General features: G+C 45.7%; 1 protein-coding gene across 2 annotated transcripts in view; it reads right to left on the reverse strand.

Moving 5' to 3' along the window:
• Window positions 1–2,289: 2,289 nt before the first annotated feature.
• ITGB3BP (integrin subunit beta 3 binding protein) overlaps window positions 2,290–26,066 on the reverse strand; it is a 72,656-nt gene continuing 48,879 nt past the window's right edge. Inside the window, exons 4-8 of one of the 2 annotated variants that reach the window (XM_089653386.1) lie at window positions 25,420–25,492; window positions 16,764–16,842; window positions 8,935–9,028; window positions 4,813–4,858; window positions 2,290–3,681 (exon numbers count right to left, since the gene is read on the reverse strand). In XM_089653386.1, the coding sequence (XP_089509512.1) occupies window positions 4,815–4,858; window positions 8,935–9,028; window positions 16,764–16,842; window positions 25,420–25,492 (290 nt within the window). In that variant the 3' untranslated portion in view covers window positions 2,290–3,681; window positions 4,813–4,814. Of the gene's footprint in view, window positions 3,682–4,812; window positions 4,859–8,934; window positions 9,029–14,460; window positions 14,537–16,763; window positions 16,843–25,419; window positions 25,493–26,066 lie in introns of those variants that run through there. The other variant, XM_089653387.1, reaches the window with a different exon arrangement.

The raw sequence follows: 26,066 nt of genomic DNA on the forward strand, positions 1-26,066 counted from the left end.
ATTAAATTTTAATGTGTTCCGGAGGTCAGAAAAAAGTAAAAAAAAAAAAAAGAAGTCTTCTGTTCAAAACTCTTTATAAAGGCATAGTACTGTACAGGGACACGATTAAACAAAAATCCATAAATGCATTGAAAACTAATTAATCCGTTCGTATTACGAAAAAAATTTCATAAACTGAGGCGTTATTTTCAATGGATTTTCATTCGTAAACCGAAAATTACGTTAACCGAGGCGTTCGTAAACCGAGGTACGCCTGTAAATAATGTACACGAATGCCCCATACACACGATAAGAATATCGTAAAAAAAGTTTGTACGCGGACCGATCGTCCGATAATCAAATCGTTAGTACACAGCTTTCGAGAGCAGCTCACAATTCGTATGACGATATCCGAAGGGACAAGCGTGACATTTTTACGATTTTCGTTTAATCAGTGCAGTAATTGTCCGAAAATACAATACAAATACATGACATCACTTCGAAATACTTTTCTTTCATATGAGAATTTTAGTACTTTCGATGTGAGACCAGCAGGTGAAATAAAATGGACGATCGTTCGTCCAATATTCACGGCGTGTGTACGGGGCTTAAGATTGTATAATGTATGGCTATCTGTAATCACCGTTATCTGTGGCTTTAGACCCAGAGTAGGGATGCACAACCTTTTGAAGAACGAGGGCCACCTAAGTGATTTGGTAACCGGTTTTTGGGCCACAATGAAATGCAATGGTTCAGAATTTCACATTATTCATTTATTGTGAATAGCATAATGAAGATTTTCCTCCTGCAGCCGCGGACTGCTGTTGGGAGGACGAGGAGAAGAAGCCGGCTTACAGCAGTTGCAGGAGGAAAATGGAGAGGATCGGTTCCTGTATGTGCCGCCTCCACAGCCCATCCTCTCCAAGTGCAAAACAGAAATGTGACAGGAAGGCCGTACGGGCCTGCTGGAGCATGGAGCAGGGTCGCCATTGCAACCTGTGGCTACACCAGGGGTGGTGGTGGTGGTGGTGGGGCGGGGGGGGGGGGGTTACCGCCCCCCCCCCCAAAAAAAAACAAACAAATATAAACAAGCCCTTACTGTCCTGAGCCCCCTACAAGGCTGCTTTCACACTGACGCACTGCGGTTTACCCGCACCATAGGTGTAGCTCGGTCCACCTGCGCTTTTCCTGCAGGTTAGCTGCACTTTGCCATAGACTTCTATTATATTTTTCAAGTGCAGTGCACTTTCGGAAAGCGCACCAAAACTCCTGCATTCCATTTGAGGTTGAGGGCCACTTCAGAGGACTCCGAGGGCCACAGGTTGGGCACCTCTGACCTAGAGTTTGGCAACGGTACCAAGAAACACAGCCAAATTAGACTTTTGCTGAATCTCAACACACATTTTACAGTCTGACTGTACTATCAATGTTCAATCTACCAGAAAGTGTGCTGTGTAAGGGTCTGCCTGATTGTATACAAATGGATTGGATAGTTTATTTATTTATTTCAGGTACTTATATAGCGCCATCAATTTACACAGCACTTTACATATATATTGTACATTCACATCAGTCCCTAACCCTCAAGGGGGGTACAATCTAAGGTCCCTAACTCACATTCATACATACACATACTAGGGACAATTTAGACAGGAGCCAATTAACCTACCAGCATGTCTTTGGAGTGTGGGAGGAAATCGGAGTACCCGGAGGAAACCCACGCAGGCACAGGGAGAACATGCAAACTCCAGGCAGGAGGTACCATGGCTGGGATTTGAGCCAATGACCTGAGTACTGCCAGGCGGAAGTGCTAACCATTTAGCCACTGTGCTGCCTAGTTTAGGTAGGTCTTCATATTGCACATACATCTAAAGTTGATTGTATGGTGAGACTGAAGGTGAAATGGAGAAACAGAAAAAGGGCGCACCGACCTAGTGCATTATCGTTTAAAATAATTTATTAAAGAAACAAAAATAGGTATCATACTCACAATGGACATAATAACACAGGCATGTCAAACTGAACAAGATGTATGATCCAAACAACATCCTAGTCCATACGATGGAACCCTGGATGACCAACTGGCTAACGCGTTTCGAGGACATAACCTCTTCCTCAGAGCCAACCCAGAGAGGTTGTGTCCTCGAAATGCGTTAGACAGTTGGTCATCCAGGGTTCCATCGTATGGACTAGGATGTTGTTTGGATCATACATCTTGTTCAGTTTGACATGCCTGTGTTATTATGTCCATTGTGAGTATGATACCTATTTTTGTTTCTTTAATAAATTATTTTAAACGATAATGCACTAGGTCGGTGCGCCCTTTTTTTGTTTCTCCATTTGTATCCAGTGTATTCGGACCACCCCGGTCTGTTGAGGGCAGCAAGCAGTGCATATTCCAGAAAATTCCAGAACATTCCTATTGGGTCTATTGAGTCCTTTCCTAGCGCAGGAGAAAAGTGTTTGTTGTGTGAGACTGAAGTTGAGCCTAAGACAGCCCATAGATGATTTGATTTCCGTCCACCAGGGGTGAAGGCGTAGAAAATCACTCGATTCCCCCATCAGTACATTTAGTGTTGATAGGGCAACCCCTCCTGCAGAGCAACTGTATTCTTCCAGCGGGGGGGTGTGGGGAGCCTTCCAAACTGGCAAAACAATGATTACTGCTAGTGGCAATAACCACCAGCAGAAATCGCAAGTAAAAAAAATCTGAAAGGCTAGTTGTATCAAAGTCGATTGATGGATTGACTTAGGTACAACCAGCATGCCCATAGATCAGTGGTTCTCAACCTTCCTAATGCCGTGACCCTTTAATACAGTTCCTCATGTTGTGGTGACCCCCAACCATAAAATTATTTATCCAGTAATTATAAGTCATGAGTGTCGTTTTACCTCCAATACTGCTGCTTTCAACACAGTAGCTGCTTTCAACACAGTAGCTGCTTTCAACACAGTAGCTGCTTTCTACACAGTAGCTGCTTTCTACACAGTAGCTGCTTTCTACACAGTAGCTGCTCTTTACACATCGGAAATATGTGTTTTACGATGGTCTTAGGCGACCCCTGTGAAAGGGTCATTCGACCCCCAAGTGGGTCGCAACCCACTGCCATAGATGGTTTAATTATCGGCCGGTCCCTGCTTTACTGGCCAACTTTCGTTCCATCTATGGCCGGCTTAAGGATCATTTACATTTTTATTAAAACCTTTTACTTAGCGCAACATTCATTTTGTAAAAAGGTTATTTCATGGCCGTGCGAATCCACTCGCCCTCTATTATCTCCTGTCCTTTCAGGATGTCTGGGCAACAGAAGTCTACAGGGCATTTCTAAGCAGACCTGAACTGAAACTTCATGGTGTGGGACTCCAGAACTCCAATCAAATTGATTCAACTTGAGCACCAGGTGAGGCATGTACATCTATATACAGAAGTCTGCATCCCATTCAATAAGCACCTAAGCCAGAGACGGCCAGGATACTAGCATTTTCAGAAGGTTGTCCACAATGGTCTTGTATCAGCGCTTCAATTAAAGTCATACAAACACGTCAGAAGCTACAAAGCTCACAGGAACAAAAGTAGGAGACGACCTGTAGATGAAGTCAGAGGAGGTCCAAGTCCCATGTATGGGGGCAGACAACCAAATTAGTGTTCAAACCCCAAATCCAAAGTGGCAATGTGCAAAGTTTCACCGATTCCTCAATGGCCTAATAGGAAATAAAAACAAATATTAAAAAAGCACCTACAACTGCATCAATATCACAGAGGCGTAACCAGAACCTTCAGGGCCCTGATGCAAAAAACAATGAAGGGCCCCCCTGGCTCCCCGGCTGGGGGCCTTTCCCACTGATCCCAGAGCCCTTTACTCCCGTTGTGGGACACTTTATTACTGTCCTGCAGCGGGCTCCCTACCTGCCATCTTGGGGTCCTCCCCTACAGTGGTGGAATGTCAGGGCCCAGGCGCAAGACCCTTGTAGTTTCGCCACTGCTGTCAGCGGTTTTTAATTTTTGTTATTTTATTTTTTTTAATATTTTATTTTTGTATTGTGCTTTATATTTGTTTTAACCTCTTCGCACCGGCCGCACGCAAATGTGCGGCCTCCCGGTGGCTGGGCCTCGACGCCGAGCGGCCGCACATTTGGTGCAATTAAGTAAAACATATGCGCTGCATGCTCCCAGCACACATGGCGGCTGCTCACGGAAAGGTCCCGATCTCCTCTTTCGATCAGAACCTTTCCCGATCATGTGACCGCCGTGATGGCGAAACACAGCGGTCACATGACCCTAAAACCCCTCCCCGCCTCCCGGCTTCTGAAACCCTTAAAGGGCCGGGAGGCGCCGGCACCAAGGGGTTAAAATCGCCGTTTGGGGGCTTTGGTGAAGTATCAGGGGTCTAAACAGATCTCTGATGTCTCACCTTTAAAACAAAGAAAGGAGATTGAGGACACCTCAGCCTCTACCTCTGCAGCCTTAGCAGCACAGAATGAATGGACAGGAATAGCTCTGTACAGAACTTCCCATTCATTCATAAACTGAAGCATAGTAAAAACACAGCTATGAATGAATAAAAAAAAAAAAACCCCAAAAAAATAAAACCAGAGTCAGTGATTGGTACCGATCATTGGCTCTATTCATTAAGACAAGGAAGGGTCTGGTAAAAGTACAGTAACCAATCAGCTTCAACAGCTTGTTCAATTAAGCGTTGAGAATAAAACCTGGAAGCCGATTGGTTACTATGAAAAGCTGCACCAGATTCTGTGTGCACCCGTTTTAGTAAATCACCTCCATGCTGTCCTTTCAGACACTATAACCAATGACTGGACCATGGTTGTTCTTACCTCTATACCAAAAGCGTCTGCCTTTTCCTTTTTCTTCCTTCACATACTGAAAGAGAGAAAACAAACGGGGTCCCAGTGAATGGAATGACCAGAGCCAGGGAAGTCCAGCATCATTCAACATGGAAGACTGAGCACTGACTTGGAAGTGAAGGATGTTGTGGACCTAAGGAGGGGACAACCTCACGGTGTGCCACCACAGCATCCTGCACTCCTGGTACACAGTGTTGTCACATGAAAAGATAGAATAAAATATTTACAAAAATGTGAGGGGTGGACCAGGGGCGGACTGACCATTTGGAAACTCGGGCACTGCCCGAGGACCCGGGGTCAGTAGGGGGCCCCATGAGATGCCCCTGGTACCTTTTTCATAGGCTTTTTGAGTTTGGGCAAGGACACAGGGGCCCCATGATCCCCTATTGCCCAGGGGCCCCATGAGTTCTCAGTCTGCCCCTGGTGTATATATACGTGATTTTGTTTTTCAGGGTAGGGGACGCGCTGCCCTGCCATCGGCGGCGGCTTCAGGTGTTGATCACCGGGCCCGGCCAGAGGTTCCCTGCCGGTGATCGCCGAGGAACACTGACAGGGGAGAGGTCTCTATGTAAACAATATAGATCTCTCCCCTGTCAGCAACAGCATGCTGCTTTGTTTTGCTCTGCATATCAGAGCAATACAAAGCAGCATGCTTACAAGTTAAATCACACATAGTAAACCGACACACACGTTAACCCTTTGATTGCCCCGGATGTTAACCCCTTCCTGCCCAGTGCCATTAGTACAGTGTTGGTGCTTTTTATTAGCACTGATCGCCGTATTAGTATCACTGGAGATGTCAGTGGCAGTTAGTTCCCCCCAGTGTCAGAATGCCCGCCGCAGTCCCACTATAAGTCGCTGATCGCCGCCATTACTAGTATTGAAAAAAATAAAAATTCCTGTATCTATTCCGCCATTTGTATACACCAGGGGCAGACTGACAACTCATGGGGCCCCCGGGCAATAGGGGATCATGGGGCCCCTGTGTCCTTGCCCAAACTCAAAAAAGCCTATGAAAAAAAGGTACCAGGGGCATCTCATGGGGCCCCCTACTGACCCCGGGTCCTCGGGCAGTGCCCGAGTTTCCAAATGGTCAGTCCGCCCCTGATATACATACGTGATTTCACGCAGCCCTGCCGCCCTGTAGCACTAGTTCTGCTATAGGGCGGTCAGGAAGCAGTTAAGGTCCAAATGCAAAATGTCAGTCAGTAGCATCAGACTATCAGTGGTGTTCATTCGTATGCAATAATAAGAAATTGAGGCAAAATTTCCCCAAAACAGGTACCAAGAAACGCACATGAAAACACTGACAGAAGTCGTAACGATTCCTAAACAAAATGAAAAACAAAGGTAATGTTCCACGTGCCTACACTATATGGAGCTACATGCAGGTACTCAGTGAACGTTGTACACAAGGCTTCACATTACACGGACAATGTAAATATCAGATAATCAATTAAGGGCTGGAGATGCGGAAAAATGCTAGAATATAAAAAACGCACAAAGGAGCTCTCTCAGCAGGATGTCACGTGAAGCCAGTGATTGGAGGAACGTGCTGGTGGAAAGCTTCCAATTTGCTGGGTCACATTGGTGACGGAGGACATGCAGTAGATGTATCTTTCAGTGTAGAGGTAATTCTGGGGGATGTATAACAGTCCCCCCACTCCCATAGCTCATACCTCATCTATGCCTTTACCAAATACCTGAACCCCATGCCTATAAAACCCCCCCCCCTCTTTATTCTTTATTCTCCACCTGTGGTGTAAGGTCTGAGACGGTAAATGAAGTCAAGTATTTTTATTTGTGGATCTCCGATATTAACCGCTTCCCCTCCGCCCTATAGCAGAAGTACTGATAGAGGGCGGGAGGGCTGCGCAAAATCACGTATATATACACACGTGATTTGCATTTCCAGGTAGGGGGCACACGCGCCGCCGTTAGCAGCTAGGGATGTCAATATCCAGGTCCCAGCTGGAGATTCTCCACCGACACCCGGGAATTGCCGTTTAGAACTGACAGGGGAGAGACCTGTGTGTAAACAACAAGGATCTCTCTCCTGTCAGCAAGGACATGCTGCTTTGTATTTCTGTGCACGCTACCATTGGAGGCAACAGGTGTCAATTGCCGGAGATTACCCACCGGCACCCGGCAATTGCTGAGTAACACTGACAGGGGAGAGACCTGTGTGTAAACAAGGATCTCTCTCCTGTCAGCAAGGACATGCTGCTTTGTATTTCTGTGCACGCTGCCATTGGAGGCAACAGGTGTCAATTGCCGGAGATTACCCACCGGCACCCGGCAATCGCTGAGTAACACTGACAGGGGAGAGACCTGTGTGTAAACAACAAGGGTCTCTCTCCTGCCAGCAAGGACATGCTGCTTTTGTCAGGAGCCGCCGTGGCGTAGGACGTGGCGCAGTGTGCCGACTCGCACTGGTGTGCGGGCACTAGGTCCTGGCCGGCCGCGGCGGAGACGGAACTCGCGCATGCGCACTCGGGACCGCGGGTGCTTGCCTGGCACCAATGACAGCGCAGGGTGCGGTATTTAAATCTGCTCTGCGCTGACACTGGCTGCGGTTCGGTCTATCCCGTGTTCCTGCTCCTGTATCCTTTGCGATTTTGATCGTTGCTGACCCGGATTGTTCCTGACCGTGCTGTATTCTCCTGCTCTGACCCCTGGCTTGCCTGACCTCTCTCTTGGATGCCCCTCATTGGATCTGACCTTCTGCTACTGACCCGGCGTGTGCCCGACCATTCTTTGCCTGCTGCCTTGTACCGCGCTGCCCTCGCGGTTACCGACCTGGCCCGTTTGACCAAGCTTCGGCTCAGCCATCCATCCATCTATCTGTCCTGCTCGGGCCCATCTGCCCCTTCACATCAGGCTCTCATCCTGCAGATACCTCTGGCGGATCCCTCTACCACGGGTGGGTGTACTCAGGGGCCGCGACCTGGTCTTTGTCTGCTCCAAGTCCATCCCCACCATCAGGGGCCCTGGTGAACAAGCAGACTGGGACTTAGACTCTGCGCTCTGGGGAATCCTATTCCGTGGATTGCTAGAGGTACCGCCAGACGGTTCATTACAGCTTTGTATTTCTGTGCACGCTGCCATTGGAGGCAACAGGTGTCAATTGCTGGAGATTCCCCACCAGCACCCGGCAATGGCTGAGTAACACTGCCAGGGGAGAGACCTGTGTTTAAACAACACCGGTCTCTCTCCTGCCAGCAAAAACATGCTGCTGTGTATTTCTCTGCACAACAGAGAATAAAAAATTCACTTTTTTCCTGCAAAAATGTGCATTTATTATTAATCCACAAACCCTTTAACCCTTTCGCTGCCAGGTATGGACCTGACAGCGGGGGGTTTATACACAATCCGGTCCGTTGGAAGCAGTTATGTGGCTGAGCTGCCGCCCGATCGCTTCCACAGCCCCTAGTACCCCCCCCCCCCCCCCGCCATATAAAAAAAAAAAAGTTACACCTAAGCACATAACACCCCCCCCCCCAAAAAAATGTACATGCAAAGGTAAATGCATAGGGGGTGCCTATGCGTGAAAACGTCGATTACGTATCGGTGCGAACACTGGAGTGAGCGCAATAATTCTAGCACAAGACCTCCTCTGTAACCTCTGATGACCTGTAGGGGAGTTTGAAGCATCGCCTATAGAAAATATGGGGTACTGGAGTTGGTCGACATTTCAAATTTAAGGTTTGGCATGTTGGGTATCTATTTACTCGGCGCAACCTCATCTTTTATATTTTACCAAAATGTGGGTACTTTATTTTGTTTGTTTGCCCTAAAATTCACTTTAGTGTGTTTTTTTTTTACTGAAATTTTGTTTCCTAGACCTTTGTGGTGATATTGTGTGACATAAAAAAAACTGGAACTACCGTTAGGTTATTCTCTAGGGTGTCTGCTTTCAGAAAATATGTCAGGTTTTGTAAAATGTAACATGTAAAATGAGTTTTTAGACAAAAACGGCTCTGACAGCAAAAGGGTTAAATATGCCCATCAGTATCATTCTGTTCATCCCCCAACTTTTAGGAGTATCACTTCTGCATGCAGAAAAATAAACGTTTATTGTTTCCCACTTACTCAGCACTTTTGTTTTCTGCATTTCTGTTCTCAAGTCCAGGGTTAGATGCTCATTGTCAGAAACAATTGCCAGTTCACTGTTGCCCTCTAGAGCCTAGAATAGGGAGAATAAGTTACAGGCATTCCTTATACCAGCCTTTTGCAACCTTTTCAACACAGAGGAACCCTTGAAATCACTTTCATGTCTCGTGGAACCCCTGGAACAACTTTCATGTCTCGTGGAACCCCTGGAACAACTTTCATGTCTCGTGGAACCCCTGGAACAACTTTCATGTCTCGTGGAACCCCTGGAACAACTTTCATGTCTCGTGGAACCTCTGGAATCACTTTCATGTCTCGTGGAACCCCTGGAATCACTTTCATGTCTCGTGGAACCCCTGGAATCACTTTCATGTCTCGTGGAACCCCTGGAATCACTTTCATGTCTCGTGGAACCCCTGGAATCACTTTCATGTCTCGTGGAACCCCTGGAATAATTTTCATGTCTCGTAGAACCCTTGAAATAACTTTCCTGTCTCGGGGAACCCCTGCTAAAAATGACTATATCTACCACTCATTAGTATGATGGTCAGTGGGAAGAATTCTCCTTACACTTGTGGACATTGGGAAGAATCCCCCCCCCTTACAGATAGCAAAAAAAGAAAATTGCTGTCAGTGGGAATGTATATGAGAGACAGAAATTGTTCATTGCTCAAGGAACCCCTAAAAGCCTTTGAGGAACCCTAGTTCAGAAGCCCTGCTCTAAAAGATCATTGGGTAATGTCACAGCTCAAGGAACCCCTAAAACCTCTGGAGGAACCCTAGAGGTCCACTGAACCCTGTATGAGATACCCTTAAACACTATATGAGCAAAAAGTTTGTGGACACCTAACCATCATGCCTGACTGAGCTTATGGGACATTAGAAAAGATGGCCATTATTATGGAGTTGCCCCCCCCCCTTCCTCTTTGTGTCTATAGCCTCTACTCTTCTAGGAAGGCTTCTACAAACGTTTGGAGTGTGTTTGTGGGAATTTGTCAGCCAAATGGACATTCCAGTGGTTAGGTACTGATTTGGAGGAGAAGAACAGAATTTCATTAAGGACAATATGTCACCTTGCCCAGTCAGGATAAGGTGACAGGTTATCAACAGCCCCACCCCAACTGATACTCTCCTTTACTCCCATTCAGGATTAATAGGTGGCAGGATCCCAATTTTTAAACACCCAAATAAGGAGCGGATGCAAAATATCAAGATTCATTGGCATTGGGTAGTTGAGGGCGTACTGTATATAAAAGGTATAATGGACTATCCACAAAGATCAGGTGTTGGGGAAGGGGGGGGGGGGAATTCTACTTATTTTTAGCACAGATATTGGGTTATTAATGAGCAGGCTTTTGAACATTTATTATACAAAATTATTGTAAACTATTTACAGGGCTTTTTTTGCCTCAGAGAATAGGTACAGGAACTCTCTACTTCTAAGTCACCCCTGGTCTCCGTCACCTACCCACCTCCGAGCACTATCTCTTGGCTCCACCCCCTACCCACCTCCGAGCACCATCTCTTGGCTCCACCCCCTACCCACCTCCGAACACCATCTCTTGGCTCCACCCCTTACCCACCTCTGAGCACCATCTCTTGGCTCCACCCACCTCTGAGCACCATCTCTTGGCTCCACCCCCTACCCATCTCGGAGCACCATTTCTTGGCTCCACCCCTCCCCACCTTCAAGCACCATCTCTTGGCTCCACCCCCTATCCATATCCGAGCACCATCTCTTGGCTCCACCCCCTCCCCACCTCCCAGTACAGCTCTGTTTAGAGAATACAGAAAAAACTAAGTATCAAGTTGTGCTGCTAAGTAATTTATATGCAATTTTTTAATGATACCAAGAAAAACAGTAAAATAAATCCCCCGCAGCCAGCAACAATAGACCCACAGCAGCAACAACAGATCTCCTAGCAGCCAGCAACAATAGACCCCTCCCTCAACAGTAGATCCCTTCTAGCAGCAACAACAGATCTCCCAGCAGCCAGCAACAATAGACCCCTCCCTCTACAGTAGGACCCTTCTAGCAGCAACAACAGATCTCCCAGCAGCCAGCAACAATAGACCCCTCCCTCAATAGTAGATCCCTTCTAGCAGCAACAACAGATCTCCCAGCAGCCAGCAACAATAGACTCCACCGTCAACGGTAGATCCCTTCTAGCAGCAACTGACCCCCCCCTTTATAAATGACAGCCCCCCCACCAGCAACAATAGACCTCCATGCAAAAATAGATCCCCTTCCAGTGACAATAGATCCCCCAGCATCCAGCATCAATAGACCTTCTAGCACACCCCAGTGCCCCTTGCCATAACATACATTCAGTGCTGGAGGTGCCGGCTCCCCTTGCCATAACATACATTCAGTGTTGGAGGTGCCGGCTCCCCTTGCCATAACATACATTCAGTGCTGGAGGTGCCGGCTCCCCTTGCCATAACATACATTCAGTGCTGGAGGTGCCGGCTCCCCTGGCCATAACATACATTCAGTGCTGGAGGTGCCGGCTCCCCTTGCCATAACATACATTCAGTGTTGGAGGTGCCGGAATTGCGTTCCCCCCGCATTCCTGCAGAAAAAAAGCCCTGCATATTTATATGTTTTATATATTCTCCTGTGATTTCATTATTTACTATAAATTCATTTTTATAGTCACTATAAATACATTTTTATTGTAATATAATTCTTTGTTTTTGGCACCTTAAAAATCCATAAAAGAAGTTCCCTAATTGGAGTATTTCTGAATGGGATGAGGAGCATGGATGGATCCAAATCATTATCCTTTGGAATTAGGAATGACATAGGAGGAGAAATCCTTATTAATAGATGCTAGTAATACAAAGTGACACCCCACTAAAGGCTCCTCTGATTTCTGTCGAGCACTCGGCGAAATAATATGTGATTGATATCTATGTAATTATTTATGTCACTACATTCACAATTATGGGACATCACCGTCTTTGAAAGGGAATCTATATGAATGATGTCCTTTGACCCCGCTGGTGGAGGCATTGCAATGCTACAGTGATCGCCGGGAAATGTTAATAAAACATTCCTCTTTATGCGGAGCACGGTCACAGAAATGAAGCCGACACATACAAATCAGTGCACATGCCAAAATAAATGCATCGAAATGCAGAAGGGATCCGTTTTATTCAAACATTTTGAAGCGGACCTTTTACAACTTAGAACTATATTCCCTTTGCGCACATTCCTGGAAGTACGGCTCATCAATGGAGGGTGCTGTAGCCACTAACAGCTGGGAACAACATAAGCAAACATTCTCCAGCACACCACGGATCTCCAATATGGTCCAAAAAAGGTTTTAATTCCAAAAAGATCACATCACAAAAAGTGCAACGTTTCAGACCCGCACAGGACCCCTTCACATGCCTGACGAAGGGGGGTCCTGCGCGGATCCGAAACATTGCACTTTGTGATGTGATCTTTTTGGGATAAAAAACATTTTTTGGACCTTGGTGTGCTGGCGAATAAGTTGTTAAAAGGAAACATAGATATTTGCCAGCGCACCAAGGTCCAAAAAAAGGTTTTTATCCCAAAAAGATCACATCACAAAGTGCAATGTTTCGGAGCCGCACAGAACCCCTTCGTCAGGCATGTGAAGGGGTCCTGTGCGGCACTGAAATGTCGCACTCTCTTTTGTGACGTGATCTTTTTGGAACCTTGGTGTGCTGGCGAATATCTACGTTTCCTTTTAACAACTTGTCTGCAATTAATACAGGCGTACCTCGGTTTACAAATTTAATTCGTTCTGCGGGACTTTTCTTATTGTGAAAAATTCGTAAACTGAAATGCAGTTTCCCATAGGAATGCATTGAAAACCATTTAATCCGTTCTGGAGGTCAGAAAAAAGTAAAAAAAAAAAAAAAAAATAAAGAGAAAAAAAAAAAGTCTTTATTTGTTCAAAACTCTTTATAAAGTGCACTTTAAAGGCATAAATACTGTACAGGGACATGATTAAAAATTTTTTTCATAAATGCATTGAAAACCAATGAACCCATTCGTATTGCGAAAAAAATTAGTAAACGAGGCATTATTTTCATTTGTAAACCAAAATTACGTTAACCGAGGCGTTCATAAACCGAGGTACGCCTGTAATTTCTTGACATGTCACAATATACAGCAACAGTAAAAAAAAAAAAATGTACTTTTTACCAAATAAAAGCAGACCTTGAGCTCCAGTCAGAGACTTTGCCTAGGCTAAGGTTACATAGTTAGTCTGGCTGAAAAAAGACAAAAGTCCATCAAGTTCAACCATAAAAAAAAAAAAAAAGTTATAATCCTACACCCACAGTTGATCCAGAGGAAGGCAAAAAAACCCAGCAAAGCACAATCCAATTTGCTCCTGCTGGGATAGAAATTCCTTCCTGATCCCCCGAGAGGCAATCGGATATTCCCTGGATCAACTTTATATTATCAACTATGATATTATCTGCATGGAGTTTGCATATTACCCCTGTGCTTGCATGGGTATCCTCCATGTACTCTGTTTTCCTCCCACACTCCAAAGACATGCTGACAAGGTAAAAAAGAACTGCAGTCCCCGATAATGTTGCCCCCCCCCCCATCCTCCAGCACCGCCATTTTTGATAACCTGGCACGTGCACAGATGTGCTGAAAAGCTCTGCTCAGCTTTCAGGTCCCTGCAGCACATCTGTGCACGTGTTGAGGTTTCCCGTGCATACGCAAACACGCTGATATCTGGGACTTCTATACTCGCTCAGTCTTTGCACATGCACAGGAAAGCCACCGCACATGTGCAGATTTGCCTCAAGACTCTGCTGGGAGCCGAAGCCCTGCATCAACACAATTTTGGAATCCAGCTGCATGCCTCTGTGAGTAAGACGGCTTAGTGGAATCTAGAAATTCTGAAGGACCCTCTGCACACTGGTATATACCCTTTCAAGCAAACTATGCAACAAATAGGGATATTTGGTTCACACATATTGCAATACATGTTTAAACTGGCCAACTGCGTCAAAGTCATCCCTCTCTGGCCAGTCCTACTCTGCTCTGCCTACACAAGTGCTACTGTGGACACAATGCTAACATAGGGGAAAAGACACAATGGGGAGAGCTACAAGGTTCAGGTCTGGCTACTGACCCAACAATACAACAAACAAGAGATCCCTGTGCTCAAATCCATACAGCTAGTGCATGCATTTATCCATCAGGTGCTAAAGGGGTGTAACCACATTAACTCTAGAAATTCTGAAGGACCCTCTGCACACTGGTATACTTGTGTAGGCAGGGCAGAGTAGGGACTGGCCAGAGAGGGATTACTATGACGCAGTTGGCCAGCTTAAACATGTATTGCAATATGTGTGAACCAAATATCCCTATTTGTTGCATAGTTTGCTTGAAAGGGTATATACCAGTGTGCAGAGGGCCCTTCAGAATTTCTAGATTTAATGTGGTTACACCCCTTTAGCACCTGATGGATAAATGCATGCACTAGCTGTATGGATTTGAGCACAGGGATCTCTTGTTTGTTGCTTAGTGGAATCTGTGACATGGACATTCCAGGAGGCGGCACGGTGGAACGTCATTCTACACCTAGGAGAGGTAAAAGGAAGTGCTGGGTGCAATACAAAATGATTAAAAACATAAATAAATTTTCTTCTAAAAATCCAATTTGGGAGAATGAGGTGGTTGACGCAGGCAAAAATAAGCGGTTTTGTGGGGGGGGGGGGGGTGAAGGTCCGCTTTAATTTGTTCCTGTCTAAATTGGCCCAGGTATGTATGTTTATATGAGGTAGCCACTTTAGATCAGTGTTTCTTAACCATGCTGCCAAGGGGCACCTAGGGGTGCCATCTGGTTTGCCCCAGGGTACCATGAGAATTGGCCCAGTTTGCCCAGAATCAGGGTGTGCTCTCATGTATAGCGGGCCTCCAATGTATGAGGTGGCTCTGATGTGATAGATGCCTCTTGATGTGAAAGGGGGGGGGGGGGGAGCCTGACAAAGGGGGGGGCACCTGATGTAAAGGGGACACTTCGGACGTGAAGGGGAGGGGATCCTGATGTAAAGGCAAGGGCAAGACTCCTGATATAAAGGTGAGACTCTTGACGTGAAGGGGGGGGGGGGGGGCACCTGACGTAAAGGGGGGGGGGCGCCTGATGTAAAGGGGGGGCACCTGACATAAAGGGGACACTTCTGATGTGAAGGAGGGGCTCCTAATGTAAAGGCAAGGGCAAGACTCCTGATGTAAAGGCGAGACTCTTAACGTGAAGAGGGGGGTGCCTGACATAAAGGGGGGGGGTTGGCCTGACATAAAGGGGACACTTCTGATGTGAAGGAGGGTCTCCCAATGTAAAGGCAAGGGCAAGACTCCTAATGTAAAGGCGAGACTCTTGACATGAAGAGGGGTGCCTGACGTAAAGGGGGATGCCTGAAGTACAGGAGGGGGGGCACGTGACATAAAAGGGGGGCGCCTGACGTAAAGGGGGGGGGCGCCTGACGTAAAGGGGGGGGGGGGCGCCTGACGTGAAGGAGGGGCTCCCGATGTAAAGGCAAGGGCAAGACTCCTGATGTAAAGACGAGACTCTTGACGTGAAGAGGGGGGCGCCTGACGTAAAGGGGGGCACCTGACATAAAAGAGGGAGCGCCTGACAAAGGGGGAGCACCTGACATAAAGGGGGCACTTCTGACGTGAAGGAGGGGCTCCCGATATAAAGGTAAGGACAAGACTCCTGATGTACAGGCGAGACTCTTGAAGTGAAGGGAGGGGGTGCCTGACGTAAAGGAGGGCACCTGATATAAAGAGGGACTCCTGACGTGTAGAGGAGCCTCCTGATGTGAAAGGAAGGAGGGAAGTGGGTGTATAATATTTGTTGATTCCACCAAGGTGGTTGTGGATTGTCCCCGGCTCAGGTTTCCCATTGATAGAGAACGTTTACATTTATTTCAATCTCAGTCTAGGGCAGTGTTTCTCAACTCCAGTCCTCATGGACCCCCAACAGGTCATGTTTTCAGGATTTCCATTATTTTGCACAGGTGATTTGATCAGTTTCACTGCCTTAGTAATTACCACAGCTGTTTCATCTGAGGGAAATCCTGAAAACATGACCTGTTGGGGGTCCACGAGGACTGGAGTTGAGAAACACTGGTCTAGGGGCACTTCGAGATTTTGCATAAATTGTAAAGGGAGCCGCAACTGAAAATCGATGTAGAAACGCTGCCTTAGATTGTAAGCTCCAGGGACTGATGTGAATGTACAGAATGTAAATTGCTGGCGCTATATAAATCCCTGTAACAACTAAATGAGAAAAGGGAACATGCTGACTCTGCCCTCTACTACTGAGAACACGTCCGTCTCCCGGCTAGACTCACTCCAGGCTTTTGCTGGACTCACAGCCCCATTTCAGTGGCCCATCCTCGCATCGTCTCAAGTTTTACCAACTGTGTCACAAGCGATAATCTTTGGCAAAACAATACAGCTTTCATGCCACATAAATATTTGTGTTGAAGCCCCCGGACTGAAAACTGTACAAGCCACCCAGCTAGCGGTGCAAGTGTCACCCATGAAATTCATACGGGGGCATATTGCCGGCTGCTGTAAAATGTCACAGCATGTGTTGTTAACTGTTAAGGCCCGTTAAAAGAGCTTCCTCCTAAATTAGGGTAAGAGGAGCACACATGTCCAGCACGCCGCGGCCCGGGGTATTTCCACTGCTGGCTCAGGACTTTTTGCTCAGGGGAATACAGCAATAGGTCATACACATGGGCAGCGGCCTGCGGGAGGGATAGGTCATTCAACAAGAAGAGTCAATATGGACGCTGACCTGTAAATTCTTCAGGTGTTGTCTGAGCTCCAAAAACGCATCCAGAGAATTCTCCACCTGAGCGAACAGCTCCAGAATCCTGCGTTTTGGGGGAAACAGATATTTAAAAAGATAGTTATTATTATTATTATACAGGATTTGTGTATATATATATATATATATATATATATATACATATACATATATACACATATACACACACACACATACACAGGATTTGCATTTTCAGGTAGGGGGCACACGCGCCGCCATTGGCGCCTAGGGATGTCAATCTCCAGGTCCTAGCTGGAGATTCTCCACTGGCACCCGGGAATTGCCATGTAGAACTGACAGGAGAGAGACCTGTTTGTAAACAGCACAGGTCTCTCTCCTGCCAGCAAGGACATGCTGCTTTGTATTTCTGTGCATGCTGCCATTGGAGGCAACAGGTGTCAATTGCTGGAGATCTCTCTCTCTGTGTATATATATATATATATATATATATATATATATATATATATATATATATACATATACATACATACATATACACACACACACACACACACACACACATATATATATACACACATATACATACATACATACTTATATACTAACAATTAGATGGGCGGCACAGTGGCTAAGTGGTTAGCAATTCCGCCTGGCAGTACTCAGGTCGTTGGTTCGAATCCCAGCCGTGGCACCTCCTGCCTGGAGTTTGCATGTTCTCCCTGTGCCTGCGTGGGTTTCCTCCAAGTACTCCGGTTTCCTCCCACACTCCAAAAGACATGCTGGTAAGTGAATTGGCTCCTGTGTAAATTGGCCCTAGTATGTGTATGTATGAATGTGAGTTAGGGACCTTAGATTGTACACCCCTTGAGGGTTAGGGACTGATGTGAATGTACAATATATATGTAAAGTGCTGCGTAAATTGATGGCGCTATATAAGTACCTGAAATAAAAAATATCTTTATATATTTTTTGATTCACCTACTGACACTTTGGGGGTCTATTTTTTAATCATTAATTGGACGAATGTCACAAGCATTCATCCAGGCGCCATACGTCCTATGACTAGACCCACCGCCTTCTGTGTTCAGAAGTCTAGTGCACATGGGTCAACTTTCAAAGTCATTCCAAACACAACACCTTCCCAGAATCCTTAGTGGTTGTCCTGTGCGGGTTCATAGTGCACCTCAGAAAGAGCTGGGGGCAGGGGGTGTCAAGTAGACTCAATAGGACCTCATGGTTTCTAATGGCAGTCCTGGTTTAGGACTTAATTCCGAAGAGTGAAAGGCAGCACAGTGGCTAAATGGTTAGCACTTCCACCTGGCAGTACTCGGGTCGTTGGTTCGAATCCCAACCATGGCACCACCTGCCTGAAATTTGCATGTTCTCCCTGTGCCTGCGTGGGTTTCCTCCAGGTACTCCGGTTTCCTCCCACACTCCAAAGACATGCTGGTAGGTTAATTGGATCCTGTGTAAATTATCCCTAGTACGTGTATGTATGAATGTGAATTAGGGACCTTAGATTGTACACCCCTTGAGGGTTAGGGACTGATGTGACTGTACAATATATATATATGTACAGCGCTGTGTAAATTGATGGCGATATATAAGTACCTGAAATAAATAAATATAGCGCCAACAGTTTGCTCAGCGCTTTACAAAATAAAGGGAGACAAAACAGTTCAATACAAGAGGGTTAGGTGGGCCCTGCCCCTTGGAGCTCACAATCTAAGAGTTAGATCATTGTACAGAATCAGAATGGATGATCAATAATAATCAATAAAAGAAATGAGAAACAATAAATGTATAAAAGCCTTATTTTGAGCGATTCTTTTCATGTGATGGACCCCGACTATCCAATCCTTTTTTCCATGTGACGGACCCCGACTATCCAATCCTTTTTTCCATGTGATGGACCCTGACTATCCAATCCTTTTTTCCATGTGACGGACCCCGACTATCCAATCCTTTTTTCCATGTGATGGACCCTGACTATCCAATCCTTTTTTCCATGTGACGGACCCTGACTATCCAATCCTTTTTTCCATGTGACGGACCCTGACTATCCAATCCTTTTTTCCATGTGATGAACCCTGACTATCCAATCCTTCACAAAGCAGTATTAAACCCAAAAGCGAACATTTATTGTATTGCAGTTTACCAATTCATAGATGCGACGGGGGCATTCGTTTTCTTTCTTTTTTTTTTTTAGGCTTTATCCTACTTTATTTTCATCTGGTGATCCAGCCAGTAAGTCTGTTGTTTTTTCCCCCCAAAGAACAAGCTCTCTTCCATTTGTATCAGTTTAATTTCCAATATTTTAATTGAAAATAGGAATTACAGAAAATTGAAATGTCAACAAAATCAGAGTCACAATCTCAGGTTATCACCAGTGTAACAGGAGATTGTATTCAAAAGGGAGACAATGGTTATCCAGGTTATCACAGGTCGGTCAAATAAAGAAGCATATAGTGACTAACAACCACCTAGAGGGGCAGGTAGCATATTGTCAAGTTATCAAAGATTCCAACCTCTAACCATAGTGGTAGTAGAACAAAGTACCAGCGAAGCACATTTGTATCAAAGGCTCCACGCACACGGGGCGTTTTAATAACACTGGTAACATTAGCTGTGTAAAGTCACGTTAAAAACCGGAGTTTTTCAGCATTTTTTAGCGTTTTTGTATCAGCGTTTAGCCGCGTTTTTTATTTTTTTTGACCAAAAAAAAAATTTTATTTTTAGTCAAAAAAAGTCCAAAAACGCTGGTTTGCCATGATTTACCGCGTTAGATCGTTTTTACAGCTAAGAGCTCATGTACACGGGGCGTTTGGAAAACTCTTCTGAACGATGGAAACTGACTGCTGGAAAACGTAGGTTAAAAAAACTTCAGTTTAGCCGCATTTATGCGCACTCGCGTTTAGAAGCGTTTTTAAAAGATGACCTCAGGAGACCTTCCCAAAGGCCCAGAATGCACTGAAAAATAGTAAAAAATTAACTATTTCAGACATTTTGAGAGGAATAGAGAGAGCAGAAGCAGAGAGAGCAGTATGTGTGGAGATGACCTGTCTCTTCTGGTTGTAGTCACTATGGATCCCATCATGAGTGTAATGCGGTGCGTTCTACCATTGTTTCCTTCACGCGAAACCTGGAACTGACTGCGCTGGTGTACCGGGTCCATTTGAATACCTGGAACTGACTGCGCTGGTGTACCGGGTCCATTTGAATACCTGGAACTGACTGCGCTGGTGTACCGGGTCCATTTGAATACCTGTAACTGACTGCGCTGGTGTACCGGGTCCATTTGAATACCTGGAACTGACTGCGCTGGTGTACCGGGTCCATTTGAATACCTGGAACTGACTGCGCTGGTGTACCGGGTCCATTTGAATACCTGGCCTGCCTCGCTGGTGTACCGAGTCCATTTGAATACCTGGAACTGACTGCGCTGGTGTACCGGGTCCATTTGAATACCTGTAACTGACTGCGCTGGTGTACCGGGTCCATTTGAATACCTGTAACTGACTGCGCTGGTGTACCGGGTCCATTTGAATACCTGGAACTGACTGCGCTGGTGTACCGAGTCCATTTGAATACCTGGAACTGACTGCGCTGGTGTACCGGGTCCATTTGAATACCTGGAACTGACTGCGCTGGTGTACCGGGTCCATTTGAATACCTGGAACTGACTGCGCTGGTGTACCGGGTCCATTTGAATACCTGGAACTGACTGCGCTGGTGTACCGGGTCCATTTGAATACCTGGAACTGACTGCGCTGGTGTACCAGGTCCATTTGAATACCTGGAACTGACTGCGCTGGTGTACCGGGTCCATTTGAATACCTGGAACTGACTGCGCTGGTGTACCGGGTCCATTTGAATACCTTGAACTGACTGCGCTGGTGTACCGGGTCCATTTGAATACCTGGAACTGACTGCGCTGGTGTACCGGGTCCATTTGAATACCTGGAACTGACTGCGCTGGTGTATCCGAAAGATTAATCGGACGATTTTCGCACTGTTAGTGGGTTGATTCATCGAACAGTTTTTGCGTTTTTTCCACTTTTTGGATTATCGGTCATGTTGGAAAATTTGTGGAAAACGGCTGATTTTCGCGTCAATGATGGTCAAATCGTACGATCGTTTTTACAAAAAAAATATGCGCATGAGCCGTGACCTGAAAAATGACATCATTTCCTGTTATAGGTCACGATTTTATGACTTGGTCGGCCGATTTTCGCAATAATTGGTGGTTACGTCGGTTTAACGAACGACCGATGTTTTGTTTATCGCACGAAAAATCGCCTGGTTTTCGAGCCGTCTATGGCCTGCATTAGGTTTAGATGCACTTTTGTTGTAACAAAAAAGGTTGACAACATCTATTATCGGTTTAAAACAAACAAACAAAAAAAAAAAATAGGATTTTTTTTTTTTACAGCTGGACTGCATCAGGAGTCCTTTCTGCCATTTTTTTGAAGCTATACCTAGAACTTTCCATCACATTGGCGCAGACCGGACACAAATCCTTCCCCGCTGGTGGACGCACTTTTCTCTGCATCTAATTAAAGCTCCCGGGGCGATGGATGGAAAGGGTGGCGGTAAGCGGTTTCTGTGCCTGTCACTGTACTATGTGTGAGGTTAGAGGTTAGTGTATCTCTGAGTGGTACAGATCCTTTAAATAACCTTCGCTGTGATATTCTGCGGACGCTCGCCCCTCTTACAATAAGAATAACAGTATTAGGCTGGAAATGGATATCGGGCCCCGGAAACCGGAGCCGTGCAGCGGTGGTCCCTCCCATCTTGATCCCGCACAAGGCCCGATTACAAGTGGCATTTACCAGGCACTTAAGTTTGCTGTTTACTGCATTCCCGTGGCTGCGACAGATGGCTGCCGGGAGAGGAAATGTCAACGTGAGGGCATTATACGACATGTAAATGGCTTTGGGGCTGGAGAGTTCACAGGGAATGGCTGATTTCGTGTTATCGTATGCCCTAGAATGCTATGCGTTTAAACTGCAGCTCATTCCTGGTGATGCCTACATACTTGTTCCATTCCCGGTGTGCAGCGAGGACAACGGCGCTGCAGCGGGCGGGCTCTGATTAATGCTCGGTTAGGCTGGGCCAATCAGAAGGATTCTGGCAATTCATGTGGTTTCAACAACCGAATGTGCCCAGTGGGGGGCGGCGATGGCTGATGGGGCGGCGGGGGGACTAAACTAATTTAGGCAGGCTGATGATCGCTTTGCTGATCTAGCGAAATCATATTTGGAAACATCCCGCCCGTTTGTAATTGTAATCCAAAAGTGCTTCAGAGTACGAACCTTTGTGCTCCTCTGCATGTGCCGATGAGGGGGGGGGGGGGGGGGGGAGGTCACAGATTAGTCTAGTGACCATGATGGAGGAGGGCTTCCTTATACACCTGCTGCAGGTCCCACACATGCTCAGTGCGGCGGTGCCAACTAGTACCGATGTCTCCATATCGTGAGACAGTTCGGGTTGTTGCAGAATATAAAGGAAGGACTTTTTGTTTCAGTTTTGGAGTGTGGAGGAGTTAGTTTTATTGCTGTGTTCCTGTTATGCAGGCCATAGACGGGTCAAAAATCGTAAAAAAAAAAAAAAGAAAAAAAACACGGACGATTTCCGCACCGTTAGTGGTTTAATTGGTCGGCCGTTTTTCGGGGGTTTTGGCACATTTTTTTTTTTAATCGGTAAAGTTGGAAAATTCACGGCCAATTTTCCTGGCAATGATGGGCAAATCGGCCGATCATGTTACCGATAAAATATCTGCGCATGAGCCGTGACCTGCAAGAAGAAGAAAAAAGAAGAGGAAAAAGAAAGAGGAGGAAAAAGAAAGAAAGAGAGGAGGAAAAAGAAAGAAAGAGAGGAGGAAAAAGAAAGAAAGAGAGGAGGAAAAAGAAAGAGGAGGAGGAAAAAGAAAGAGGAAAAAGAAAAAAGGAAAAAGAAAGATAAAGAAGAAAAAGGAAAAAGAAAGAGAAAGAAGAAAAAGGAAAAAGAAAGGAGAAAAAGAAAGAAGAAAAAAAGAAAGAGGAAAAAGAAAGAAGAAGAATTCCAGTCCGCTATTATATTTTATATGAAAAGTCTGAAATGGATACAAATGGATACAATGTTGCAACCGCAATACTTTTTCATGTCAAATATAATAGCGGAGCTCTCTGCAAGGGACAGAAGTAAAAATGCCGGCTGTAGACGGGACGAAAATCAGCCGATTTGTTTACCGTTGGTGGTAACGTCGGCCAATCGAAAGATCGCTTTTTTTTTGTTAAAAAATGGCCGGTTTGCGACCTATGGCCTGCATTAGGAAGGGTCGCCCCCTTTGTACCGGTGACCATAGTCATTGAGACAGAAGTAGGTGGAAATCCAAAATATAAAACAGTTGTCACCAGAACGTGAGGCGAGGGTAACACATCCAATGGGGACACCAGTTTCATTCACAACTGTTCGAATCCCTTTAACTTTACAGAGATTTCTTATCGTCTCCAGGACAGGAAATGAAGAGAATCTCCCAATCGGGACACAAACCTATATTCTACCCAAAATTTTGTATGTATGTCTTGGGTTGTTGCCACTCCCACATATGCGTCGGAGTACAAACATTCTGTCCGGAACGTAAACTCAGCTGCGCATGCCACAGTTCAGCTATAAACTACAAATCATATCTCTGCAATTTATTTTAACTGCACATGCTTAGTTTGGTGTGTATTGCTAGAGAGGTTTTTTTTTTTGGCAGAATGCATGTGATCAGCACAGGGCCAATCAATAATGCCCAGACAAAAGTCAGGGGTTCTGCACCCTCCTAAAGAAAACTCCTCCTACAAGCTTTAACCAGTGCTCTGCTGAACACTAATAGAAGACTGCTATATACTGCTGATGAAAAAAGGAATTTAGCAGTTTATATTTACTAAACTAATTGCATTTCCATGCTGTGTGCACTGTGGGAGACCAGATCTAGTGAATGCAGGGCACAGAGAGACCAGATCTAGTGAATGCAGGGCACAGAGAGACCAGATATAGTGAATGCAGGGCCCTGGGAGACCGGATATAGTGAATGCAGGGCCCGGGGAGAGCGGATATAGTGAATGCAGGGCCCGGGGAGAGCGGATATAGTGAATGCAGGGCCCGGGGAGAGCGGATATAGTGAATGCAGGGTCCGGGGAGAGCGGATATAGTGAATGCAGGGTCCGGGGAGAGCGGATATAGTGAATGCAGGGTCCGGGGAGAGCGGATATAGTGAATGCAGGGTCCGGGGAGAGCGGATATAGTGAATGCAGGGTCCGGGGAGAGCGGATATAGTGAATGCAGGGTCCGGGGAGAGCGGATATAGTGAATGCAGAGTCCGGGGAGAGCGGATATAGTGAATGCAGGGTCCGGGGAGAGCGAATATAGTGAATGGAGGGTCCGGGGAGACCAGATATAGTGAATGCAGGGCCCGGGGAGACCAGATATAGTGAATGCAGGGTCCAGGGAGACCAGATATAGTGAATGCAGGGTCTGCGGAGAGCGGATATAGTGAATGCAGGGTCCGGGGAGAGCGAATATAGTGAATGGAGGGTCCGGGGAGACCAGATATAGTGAATGCAGGGTCCGGGGAGACCAGATATAGTGAATGCAGGGTCCGGGGAGACCAGATATAGTGAATGCAGGGTCAGGGGAGACCAGATATAGTGGATGCAGGGTCCAGGGAGACCAGATATAGTGGATGCAGTGTCCGGGGAGACCAGATATAGTGGATGCAGGGTCCGGGGAGACCAGATATAGTGGATGCAGGGTCCGGGGAGACCAGATATAGTGAATGCAGGGTCCGGGGAGACCAGATATAGTGGATGCAGTGTCCGGGGAGACCAGATATAGTGGATGCAGTGTCTGGGGAGACCAGATATAGTGAATGCAGGGTCTGGGGAGACCAGATATAGTGAATGCAGGGTCTGGGGAGACCAGATATAGTGGATGCAGTGTCTGGGGAGACCAGATATAGTGAATGCAGGATCCTGGCTTTAGTAACACTAAGTTGCATTGGTATGCAAGTTGGAACAGGTACATTTTTTAAGTGTAACTCCAACCAAAAGATTTAAGATTTGGATAGCATAGGGAAGGGTTAACTGGCCATGCAGTGATGTGGGATTGCTGACAGGTCCACCAGACATGGTGCCTGCCTGTATACATCTTTTATAGCTTTGGATAGAGTGGAGAAAGATTTAAACCCATCAGTGTTTTTTTTTTTTCTGCTGTTGGTGTCCCCAAAGGGGAGATCCACCCTCTCCGTTTGTCATAGTGACCACAGTCACGAAGACCGAACTTTCACTGTAAGAAAGTGAGGGGAAATCATCCAATGGGGACACTTATTCTGGTGACAGCTAAGATGGCATGTCCTTTATTTTGGATATTTCCTCCAGAAATCTATACTAAGCTACAATTTCAGGTGTTCCTCTACAACAGGAGTTTGATTTCTGGTGGTATTCTTGCCAAGGCTCAGCCTCGCCTAAAACGATGCAGACAATTCATCTCATCGTATCAGAACCCTGAGACTGGAATGCATTTTCTTGATTTAGAAAATATTGTATACGTTAAAAACATGATCAGTGTAACGGCTGTTCAGGATGCGTTCTAATTTCCTTATCATTTGATAAAAGTGGAACGAATTGCAACTTACTCATCACTTTCTTCAGCTGCAGGCTGCCCTCTGCTGGGCTCTTCTGGATCTGCGGGCTCCTCAACAGCTGGAACTGTACAGTAAGAGAAAGCAAGCTCAGAATATACAGTACATACATAATATACTAGATTACATACTGTATATAAATGTACTATTACATACTGTATATACATAAAATACTATATTACATACGGTATATACATAATATACTATAATATACTATATTACATACTGTATATACATAATATACATATAGTGCCTTGAAAAAGTATTCATACCCCTTGAAATTTTCCACATTGTCATGTTACAACCAAAAAGGTAAAATGTATTTTATTAGGATTTTACGTGATAGACCAACACAAAGTGAAACATAATTGTGAAGTGGAAAGAAAATGATAAATGGATTTCAAAAATTTTTTACAAATAAATATCTGAAAAAAGTGTGGCATGCATTTGTATTCAGCCCCCTTTACTCTGACACCCCTACATAAAATCTAGTGGAACCAATTGCTTTCAGAAGTCACTTACTTAGTCCACCTATGTGTAATGTAATCTCAGTATAAATACAACTGTTCTGTGAAGCCCTCAGAGGTTTGCTAGAGGACATTGGTGTGTTCCTTGGCCTTCATGATCCAGTTTGTTCACTA

This window comes from Staurois parvus, unplaced genomic scaffold (assembly GCF_062004578.1).
Source record: "Staurois parvus isolate SC_StPar_1 unplaced genomic scaffold, SC_StPar_1.0 ptg000709l, whole genome shotgun sequence".
Lineage (NCBI taxonomy): Eukaryota > Metazoa > Chordata > Amphibia > Anura > Ranidae > Staurois > Staurois parvus.